The 11,285-nt window shown below is 36.9% G+C and overlaps 1 protein-coding gene across 3 annotated transcripts; it reads left to right on the top strand.

The window, feature by feature from the left end:
• The first annotated feature begins 3,735 nt into the window (after window positions 1–3,735).
• LOC5573240 (zinc finger protein 43) lies at window positions 3,736–9,081 on the top strand. 3 transcript variants are annotated; one of them, XM_021840370.1, is made up of 3 exons: window positions 3,736–3,872; window positions 3,972–4,115; window positions 7,796–9,081. In XM_021840370.1, the coding sequence occupies exons 1-3, from the start codon at window positions 3,759–3,761 to the stop codon at window positions 9,038–9,040; spliced, it is 1,503 nt and encodes a 500-aa protein (XP_021696062.1). In that variant the 5' UTR covers window positions 3,736–3,758; the 3' UTR covers window positions 9,041–9,081. The 3 variants fall into 3 exon arrangements, with proteins under 3 accessions (XP_021696062.1, XP_021696063.1, XP_021696064.1); XM_021840371.1 differs by having other exon boundaries at window positions 3,737–3,901; XM_021840372.1 differs by lacking the exons at window positions 3,736–3,872; window positions 3,972–4,115 and adding an exon at window positions 4,732–4,817.
• Window positions 9,082–11,285: the final 2,204 nt, after the last annotated feature.

The raw sequence follows: 11,285 nt of genomic DNA, 5'->3' as shown, positions 1-11,285 counted from the left end.
CGTATCTGGAGAGCAAATCGTCACGAAATGCACATATACATACACATTTGTTCTTTATATGGAGACTTCAATAGGCCTTTTCATGTGACAGGTCCGTCTATGCATTTGTTTACATCGGTGGAGGACCGGTGCATACACGAGGCTGTCATTTTCATAGAAGAACTGTCAAAGAGCTCCCCGATCAGCTGTTTTTGAACGTCATGTGAATAGGCCTATGCGACGATGCTCAGACGTCATAGTCAGTTTGACATCTTTTCTTGACATTCAAGTGCTTTTTAGTTGGAATTTTCCAACCAGCAAACATTCAACCATCATTCCAAATAGCGGACCCCCAACGTGCGAGTCCCCATTGTAATGACAAGCCTCGATAGGTAATTATTTGAGAAGAGCATTGCCAAGCAATCCGACACTTATGAAAAAAGATATCTAATGAAACTTAGTGTAATCTAATGAAACGTGGCAAAAAAAAAAGAATAATATGAATAACGAAATCGGGTACATTTTCCAAACAGTTAAGGCTCAGTAACTTTTTTTTACAAGTATCGGATTGCTTCTAAATTTTCGGCAATGTTGTTCATCAAAAAAAAAAAAACCTATCATGGTCATCATTTAGATTTTCATAGATGGCCGATTTCTAGCGATATATTTTTTTATTAATTTTTTCATATGAAAAATGGGTTTTTCCATGATAAATTTCATAATAACATTAGAAGATTTAAAAAATTTTAAGAACATTTAGCGCCAGAAACTATAGTTTCACCGATCGAGCTGCTATTAGCACAGTTATTATGAGGCTCAAATGCCATCCAAAAAATGTTATTTCTAACACGCTTTCGTTTTTCGTATGACTATTAAACAAATTTTGTATGAGCTGTAATATCCGAAGGACATCCACCAACCCTCTTTGGTGTTATGGGATTTGTGAATGAGTCTTTTTGGCTGAAGACGGTTAATTGTCTTTTGTTTTGTCTAGAAACAAATTAGGTATTAGGGGTTATGCACAAATTACGTGACGCTTCGTTGTCAAGCCAAGCGTGACAAGCCTTACAAAAATTTCGGAGGACTCATACAAAAAGACGTAACAAAGGGGGGAGGGGAGGAGTCTGTAAAAAAAAAAAAAAAATTGCGTGACACATGTTGTGTACCATCCCTTATCAAGGTATCATACACGGGAAAAAATTCTGTGGTAAAAATAACTATTTTAGCTGACTACGCCCATTCTTAAAACTACCATGGAAATTCAGACCAATATACTATGTTTACGGTACACCCCACCGCATTACTGGTACATTTGACAGAAATAATTTACAACAATCTGATTTCAACTACAGACATGGTAAAATCAAGCGCATTTCTGGTCTGCTGAAAATTGCCGGTGCGAGCGCTTAAGTTAACCCCCTAGAATGGTAGTTTTTACCGCACAATTTTTTTGCGTGTATGATCATATGATAATTGTCGTGATTTGGAGAGAAGAAATAATTATTAGTGTTAAAATATTTTACATTGAGTTCACCGAAATGTAATTCCAGCAATGCCAGCTAATTCAGCGGTGCACAAAAATTGATAATTTTAGCAACAACAAATTCTTGTCTATGGAAAAATTTGATGAATTGAGTCGATGAGTAAGTGAAAACAATCTACGAGTCAAGATGTGCAACAACCAGTCTGCCGTGAATCACAGCTGATAAAGTTTAAAAGAGGTTATATGGCGGATACATTCCAAGCTGTTTCGATACCTTCGGATCAGACTGTTTGTAAACTATAACAGGTAAAGTTACAGTGAAACTTAACATGGGTGTGGTTTTACCGCAATCGGAAGAATATATGGGAATCATAATTTAAATAGGTAACCATTTGTATTACGACGAAAATGATGCAGAATGATCAGACGTGCAAGAGAGTCAAAAAACTGGAATAGAACAGGAAGAAAAAGATCTATGTGAATCTGCCAATTTGGGGTGGAGAGTAACCCGATCAATAAGATTTAAGAAAATTGAAAAAGTTGAGTTTTATTCAAAAATAGATAGGATATTTAAATTGAAATTGTATAAATATATAGCAATTGTTGAGTTAGGTAGAATATTTAATGAATTGGTTGGATTTATTGTATTGTTCAAATATTATTCCGACACGAATGCACCTTGTCGGTGTATTACGTTCATGGAATGGTTTGTCTGATTTGAAGATTAGTAAATATATATGCGGGATCCTCTGCTTAGAAATAGTAGTCAGCTAATATAATAGCAAAAAAAAAACTTGAAAATCGAATGCCTTTTAAAAAAATCCTGTATTTTGAAAATTCCTGTATTCGTGGAACCTTACATTTGTTTATAATATTAATAATAATAGCTTAATCAGTGTTCGTATAAAAATTGTTGACCATTTCACCCTTCAATAAAATTATATTCTAAACATCTCGCATAATTTGTGATCTCGCCCTAAAAGCCATTGGTAACCGAGTGTGTCGCTTGATGTTACCGAGCAAATGAATGGATTTGCACGTTATTCACCAATGCTACGATGAAGAGAAGATAGCGGAATTTGGGGCAAGTGTGCCACCTTAAGCAAATTGTTCTCTAACTTTGTCTAAAGCTCATAAAATCCACCAATTTATCCTCATGATGTTAGTTTTACATCTTTTCATAACCACTGTGCCATTTAAAAAGAAAATAATTTCAAAAAGTATTAGTTCTGGAGCTTCTCAAATATCATCCAAAATAACCTATTTTTCGACACTATGGGGCAAGACGGCCACCGAAATGAACATCGCATGTAATTCTACTTGTAATGAAATTTTCTTTATTTCCTAATAATAATACTTACAAAGCAGACGCTAATCGATAATTAAAATAAAAAAATAAGTTTACCGTAATAAGGGGATGCTTTATAACACGGTTCAAAACATGCGTAACTCCGTATTACTCAATCCGAATAACTAAAATGGTTATTTTTGTCTCCATTCAATACAATATATGTATTACCCTTATATTACGGCGAATATGTATAATATTACACTAGATCAGCACTAAATAACAGTGAAATATTGATGTAGATATGTAAAACTCCACTTTATAAGCCGAAAAACGTATTGATATTGAATATTTTGAGATAAAATCACTTTAGGGGGCAAACATGTCAGTTATTCCCCTACTATACTTCAGAAACTACTACTGGTGCCTCATTTTGATTTATTATTATGATTTTGTTGATGATGTTTACATTTTTATAAATTTCACTCCAACAATTTTTGTTTACCAAATAGGTGGCACACTTGCCCCAATTAGTATACATTTAAACCAAACTGGATTTCGTTGGTAAAACTAAATACTTTTTTCGTTCAAATGCCACAGTAACTTACACATTTGAATAGATTCACGATGTACAAGTACGTTAGAAAAATCTGTTAATAATTGACCTTTCACCATGCTATTTAGAAACAACAAAATCTTATAAAAATCCACTTAAATTTGGTTGTCTTAGCACAAGTCGCTGTAAACTTAAAGGGAACATATTGTCAAGCTTAAAAAGAAAATATATATTGTAGTTTTTATAAAAAGCAGGGGTGGCACACTTGTCCCAAAGTTCGATACTCCTCTATCTCCCAGTGGTGATAGTTTTTCTCCTGGTCCATTAATTTGCTTAGAAACAAGCAGCTACACACTCGGTTACCAATGGCTTTTAGGGCGAGTTCACAGATTATGCGAGAATTTTGTTCATAATTTTGAGATTCCAACCTTACGTGTTTCATTCCCTCCCAAATGTTGGACGTCATTTTTGAACCTTCCCTCGTTTTTCGTGATGCAGCAGAGAGAAAGAATGTCTTTCAGTCACAGTTTGAAGTCACAGCATATCTCGTTGTTTATAAACAAATGGTAAGCTCTCATAGTCTGTGGATAGCAAGGTAGAACAATTTGTTTTGTATAATATATGTAATGATTTCCTAATTAATTAAACACAAATATATGTTTTAGCTTTTATTTCAACAATACATCATGGATGAAAATCAATTCAACGATAGGTGCCGGTTGTGCCTTGATTCAGACAGTTCATCACCGGTATCATCTATGGACGACGAAGCCTTTCGCACTATGTTGGATGCCGTTTGTAACTTTGTGGTATGTACTTCGAGAGGGATTCGCGATAAGGGCCTATCTGACAAATCAATAACAATGAGAAAATGATCAATGAAATTCTCATGTGCAATTTCAAATCCCAATTGGATAAAATATACTCAAACTTTAACCTTTTCACTTTAATACACATTTCATAAACCTAGTTTTAAAATCCTCATTAATACCACACACATCTCCTACAATTCCCCTAGCTATTTCGTACTCAAAATATCTTTAAAGGTTTCGCCTAAAACGTACTCGAGAATTCCAGTATCGCCCAATGTTATGAGCCTGTAATCGATATTATTTTCAGTGTCGCCCATTACTTTTGCGCCGTGTTTACCTTCTGGTTCCAAGTAAGCCCACCATGTACGCCTTGTTTATTTTTTGTTTGCAGTGTCGCCGTTTACTCTCGCCGTGTTTTGATTTCGATTTCAGATGCGCCCATCACTTTGTTAAACAAAAACACAGGCGTAATCAATAAAGTGTGTGGTTTGGCATGAGGTGAAGTTTCGTCTTCTACAAATTTGCGTTTTTTGAATAGTTAAATTATCGATAGGGGAAAAGTTCAAGTGCAGTGAATAGACAATCGAGCTACAATTTCAACGCTATATTTTCTTAAATTGTGTACATTTTGTCACTTTCGCCTGATTCGCGAATCTTTCTAGACTTGTTATGGATTGTCATCCAAATCTGGTTTAGAAGGTAAACAAGTATTAAAATTATAATTTTTGTTGTATATTCAATCCTATCAGTGTTTTTGATGATTTGGATAAAACTTGACAGTACTCACACCAGTTTTTATGCAGATTACTATGGGAAATGTCAACTTTTTGGTCTTAGCTCTCTATCTCTTTGTCATAATATTCTAAATTTCACATTATTTTATTAGGAAATGTTCCCATCTAGGAACTCCAATTTTTAAAAGTAGATGAAAAACCGAATTTAGTACTACACCATTTAATTCCACTAAAGTTTGTATTTTTTGTCGTGTACTAGACTCGACTGTCGTGTACACGATACTGAAGACCTGAGACGAGACTCGCGAAGACGGTCTTCTTTTTCTGTGATTGCTGAGTTTTTTTCTTATTCCACTTTGTGTTTATACCAATTATGCGCATGCTGTTCAAATCCTCACATGAACCTCTCAACAAAAAATGATTGAGTTTGCATTACATCGAATCATAAATAGCCGTTTGAGTGAAATTTCATGCCAGCAAACGTAGCAGACATTAGAAATAATTAATCTTCTGCTTAGATTTATCAGCAACTTTGGAAAAAACTGCTCCGCCGACTGAGGTTTTTAATGACAGTTTACTTTGAACACAATACTTTTCACTTTTTCAGCCATAAAAACGGTGGGCTGCATTTGACGTTTCGTGAGAGGGGAATCTGGGCTGCATATGACGTTGATATTTTTCCTCTTCGCGAGTCTCTCTCAGCTGAAGACGACCTTACAGTTGAAGTTGAAATACGCCTATCTGTCAAAGCTTAGCTTAGCTTAGCTTAGACTGACTACACATATCAATGGTTGCTATTCCGTGATTGACCGAAGTCAGTGAAAATGCACAAAGAATCAACTAGAAGTTTGGCTGGGATTGGCCATAATCTTCTTCAATGTGCATAATTCAGTGCCTCTATTTATACAGGGTCAATAACGGCGCCGGCCACGTCCTTGCAGTCAGGTGGGATTGGGGGAAGGAATGTTAGTGTGTAACCTTTGCTATTTGGAGACCGTGTTTGCCTCTGCATCTCCACAAAGGTTACTGGGAGGGATGTTTGTTAATGGGAAGGATCGTTGGGTCACAGGATTCACTTTGATAAGCGATTAGACCATGATAAATAATGATTTGTGAAATATATACATGCTTATTTGTAAATATAATATTTTCATTTGATATGAACAATTTCTATGTAGTGGAAAATTATGCCGACACTTGAGGTGACGAACCATTCAAAGTTTGTTGAACAAATACCTAAATGTAACATTCCTACAGCTGTCAGGACGAAAGCATGTGTTATTATATTTTACTTTTTTGAAAGGAAACAAAAAACTTGATTGGTTGGAACATCATAGAACACTCTTATTCTCATGCCGACACTTACAGTGGCGAACCATCCAAAGTTTGTTGAATAAAGTGAACTTTTCGCAAGTCTACACTTGTAGTGTCGAACCATTCAAAGTTTTTTTTTTTAATTACAAAAATAAAGGTAAAAAGGGGTATTCTGAAAATAAAAAAATGTGAAACATAAATAATCCATGAATCAGAGTTTGTGTCGACACTCACAGTGACGAACAATTCATAGTTTGTTGAAAATTCATATTTACGTCCCACAATTGTAACGATTAAATGTGCAGTCATACATATTTTATAGATTAGAAATAGTAGCATGAAACGAGCTCACCAATTGATCCTTTATCCTTCACTGTGCAGCCACAATCCACTCTCAGCCTCACTCGTTTGCTCGGCTATATAAAAGCACTCAGAAAAAAAGGGCGCGCGACCCGAAAAGGAAAAAAAAACTTGGCTTTCTTGACGCACTGCCCAGCAGCAAGCGTCAAGGTCAAAGGATCAAAAAGAACTTACCGATCACGCCACTTTTTTACTTACTAGACGCGCGACATGTTTGATCCTGCCTTCGTCGCTCGCCCCCGTAGGAGCAAGCGTCAAGGTCGAAAGATCAAACAGAACTAACCGATCGCGGCACTTTTCATTTACTATAACTGTTCACGCCTCTTTTTCACTTACTAGACCGACGCAATCCTGCCTCCGTCGCTCGCCCCCGTAGGAGCAAGCGTCAAGGTCGATAGAGCAAACAGAACTAACCGATCGCGACACTTTTCACTTACTCTAAACGAACTAACCGATCACGCCACTTTTTCACTTACTAGACCCTTGAAATACGCCTATCTGTCAAAGGATACAAACTCTAGTGGAATTAAATAGTATAGTACTAAATTCGGTTTTTTATCTACTTATAGGTATTCCACTAAACAGCTCGAAGATTTATTATCAATTTCTAAAGATATGTAACAAATTATCCTTACGTATGACCAAACAGTCGTAGCTGAGAAGCTTTTACTCAAATAGTGTTCGTAAACTTTTTCGTAGAATGAGTGTGAGGACGAAAAGTTAGAGTATTAAGCTTGAAAAGGTTGACTTTTCCCATAGTATTTCTCATACAAACTTTTTATGGCTTGTGCAGAGCCAAGTTTTCTCCAAATCGCTTCAAACATTGGGAGAATGATATTTATGATGATCATCGTCCTAATATTTGAACTCTACTGTTCTTTGAACAACCTGTCCGATATCTAAAAAATTCAAAACACTAAAAACTGTGAAATAACCTATACCTAAATCAATCTTCGTACATAATTTTGGATTCTTTACAGTTATTCGTTTATTACGTTATTGACTATTTGTTGTGGGAATCATATTCAGTGATCCCGTTATAAATAATAACACAGCAACTATCTTACTTCTTTCATTTGAAAAACCTATTTTAGGCATCAATGTTTTATTAAATTATTAAACTTTTTTTTTTCTAATGTTTCAATGAAAAATGTTTCGTATTGATTGATGTTACTCAGCTGATCAATGATACTCCAATTTACGTTACATTTCTATTCCTTTATATATCTTAGAACGAATTCTGGTTAAAGTTTTCTAAATCGTTTTCAGTTCGTAACCAATGACCAACTTCCATCCAAGGTATGCTGGCGGTGCTCAACGAAGATTATGGAGTTTCACTGTTTCACGCAAACCATCAAAAGTAATCAGGAAAAATTGCTTGCCATGCTGCCATCCCCTGAGGTCAAGCTGGAGTTACCGCTGAAGAATGAGATATTCCTGGAAGCTACATATGAAGTTGAAATGAATTCGGTGGTGAAACTGGAACAATGCTCAGAAGAAGAAAAAATAGATGAACCAGGTACTGTATTACCGAGCGAGGATGAGAAGAGCAGTGAGTCGGAGTCTCCAGATAAGGTCGTAGAGGCCACAAATGATGATATTCTTATCAAGCAGTATTTTAGTTTGAACTGCGATTCATGTTCGAAACCGTTCGATACTTACAAACAGCTGAGTCAGCATACTAAAGAGGCTCACAAACGGAAACCAACCTTTCAGTGTTGTACCAAAACTTTCCAAACTAAACATCTAATGCTGCGCCACATCAATACTCACCTACGGCCATTTAAGTGCGATATTTGTGGCAAAACATTCTCCTACCAACAGACACTAGTCTCGCACCGCCGCATGCACTTGTCCAGTGAGGACAAACCTTTCAAATGTGTAAAATGTTCCCGCTCGTTTACGAAAAGCAATTTGTTGCGGACGCACATGAAGACCCATGATCGGGTGGAATGCCCAATCTGCCAGAAGAGCTTAGCGAACGTGCAAGCCATGAGGAACCATACTTTGCTTGTTCACAGCGATGGACCCAAGTACATCTGTGACGTTTGCGGAAAGGAATGTAAAACCCAACGGCAGGTGGAAACGCATCGTATCATTCACACGGAACCGACACGAGCGGACGGAGCTCAATGTGGAATATGCCACGCGTGGATCAGCAGAAAGGAACACCTCCGTCGTCATATAACTGACATACACGAGTCGAAGGAAACCGAATGCGACATTTGCCACAAGACGTACCCAAATTTGAAGGCGATGAGAAAACACAAGGGCCTTGTCCACGTGGGACTGAATTTCAAATGTGAGGTCTGTGGGAAACGGTTCAAGAAGGCGCTCAATCTGACGGAACACCGGGCGTCGGCGCACACAGGCGAGAAGCTCTACTCGTGCGAGTTCTGCGGTATGGAAATGAACTCCAATGGCAACCTGTACGCGCACAAGAAGAACAAACACCCGCTGGAGTGGATGGAGGCCAAAAAGAAGGCTGGAAAGGTAGCGGACGGTAAGGCTTAGTTTGCAGTTGTAATTTGATTAATAAAGTTGGGTTAATATCAGTTTGTGTTGTTATTTTTTTTTTTGTAGTTTTTGTTCTGACCTTTGCGAATCAACAGTAATCTATGCAGTAATTCAATATAGTAATCGGTTCGGAGCACTGGAGCATGCTTGTCCGTTGTCTAGTGTTAAGTTACAGTCTGTGCAGCTAAATGGCTGAAGACGGTGTCCGTGTCTTTTTTTTAAATGAAGTTCATTCGTGCTTGCTTTGTACCTCCACTATTGGTACATCTACCCTACCTAAATTTTCATTCAAAATTATTTTTTCTAATATTGTTACAATAGTCAGCAAAGATTACGCGAAGATTTTCTAACAAACTTAGATTATCACTTTAATAAAAAAATAAATAGTTTTGGAAAAATGAAATCGTCAGAAATGATAGTCCGTTAGCGAATGCTAAAGGAGTACCTCATCACTTAAGTCATTGTTTTAAAGATTGTGTCAGGGTATTTCTTCCGTTTCACTACAACACAAGTGTTAACAGCTCAACTTCCAAATCAAGAACACACTCCACTCTTTATTCGATCGTGTATTTATACATGCATGGATTTTGGTGTTTGTATTCCAAATGGTTGGCAATCGTTCGAACCGACAGTATTAATCTGACAGCATAGCACACGCTTGAAATAATCAATCAGATTTCAAATCTTACAATTCCTCTTTCCTTAAGTTTAAAACATCAATAATAAAAAATAAAAACTTTAAATTCAAACACTTTTATCTTAACTTCAGATAGAACATTTGTTCCAATGATACTTAACTAGTATAAACATAATCTGAATCTATTTTCTTCTTCTTGAACCTTTTTGATCGCCTTAATTCGAGAACATCACTACTCTGGGGAGATATTTTCCGAGGTACTTGCTTATCGTTGTATGTGGCTTGCGTTTCATTGTAGGACTGCAATGCAGCCGGATGAACTTCACTTCTAACTGGCGGAGGAGTGGGTGGAAGCAGAACCTGTCGAGATGAGGTGCTCTGGAACGATTCATCTTCATCTGAACTTTCGAATCGCCTTTTAGATGAAATTCGCACCCTTGTTGCAACTTCCTGAAGCGCCACATTGCGCCGCGGTCCAGAATTCTTAACTACTTTGATCTGCCCCCTGTGAGCCGAGATCACATTTGATGATATCGCGATCTGAAAAGTATTTTGAGAAACTTTCTTAATAAAAGTGGCTAAAATCCATCGTTGAACATCATTTGGTTTGTTATTTCTGTAATAAACCTTGTCTCCTCTTGCTAAAGTATCAAGTGGATCCAAGGCTTTTGTCTTTATTGGTTCTGTAGCAACTCTTCTGCTTCTGTAAGGAGTATTCTCTTCCCATATCAGCTGATTTTTATAGCTCATTCTAGGATTAACCAAATCCAACAATACTTTGGGTTTGTAACCTAAGACTCTATCAGCAGGTGTGTGCCCTGTTGTTGCTGAACAGGTGTTTCGGTAATTAAACAGAAAATAATCAAGCTTTTGTTGCATTCTTAGGTGTTTGAAATTCACATCCAAAAGAAACTTTTTTAATACATCCTTGACTACTCTCACAAGACGCTCAGCCTGTCCATTACTTTGTGGATGATAAATTGGACTTTTCATCACTTGTATTCCTTGTCTCTCTAAAAAGTTTATGAAATTTCTGGAATTATATGGTGGCCCATTATCAGTCACTATCACGTCAGGCAAACCAAACCTTGTAAAAATATCAGTAAACTGTTTTATGACCTTCTCCGAATCCGTACCATTTTTCATCCAGGCTAATTCTAACCACTTAGAAAAACTATCAACCACTATTAAAAACGTTTCTCTTTCAAACTGCAAAAAATCAGCGTGGACTCTGCTGAAAGGTCTATTAGTTGGAGTCCACAATGTTTTGCATGATCGTCGATATCATTATTTATGCCGAACCAAAACACACTCCTTCTGGCTTGCTGTTTCATTTTAATAGGGCCCACATGATTAGCATGTAAAAGTTTTAATATTTTAGGTTGCAGGGACCTTGGTATCACTACCTTGTCTTGTAAAAGTAGACAGCCCTCCACTACTTCAAAATCTTGATGAAGGGAAAACACATTTTTGAAAGTTTTATCTATTCTATCCGGCCAACCTTCCATGGTGTATGTCATAATACGAAGTAAAAAGGAGTCCAACTTGGTTTCTTCAGCGACCAATTTGAAATCAATCGGAGTTTCATCTGAAAAATTCAAACTT

The sequence above is a fragment of the Aedes aegypti genome, chromosome 2, assembly GCF_002204515.2.
Source record: "Aedes aegypti strain LVP_AGWG chromosome 2, AaegL5.0 Primary Assembly, whole genome shotgun sequence".
NCBI lineage: Eukaryota > Metazoa > Arthropoda > Insecta > Diptera > Culicidae > Aedes > Aedes aegypti.
Note: the sequence above shows the minus strand (reverse complement) of the source record. Positions and strands in the feature narration are given on the sequence as shown.

Excerpts from the sequence above, each read along its gene's own strand:
- LOC5573240 (XM_021840370.1), top strand. The coding sequence starts at position 3,759 with ATGTTGGACGTCATTTTTGAACCTTCCCTCGTTTTTCGTGATGCAGCA. Across the intron at positions 3,873-3,971 it reads TCGTTGTTTATAAACAAATG|CTTTTATTTCAACAATACAT; the intron begins GTAAGCTCTCAT and ends TATATGTTTTAG. Across the intron at positions 4,116-7,795 it reads ATGCCGTTTGTAACTTTGTG|TTCGTAACCAATGACCAACT; the intron begins GTATGTACTTCG and ends AATCGTTTTCAG.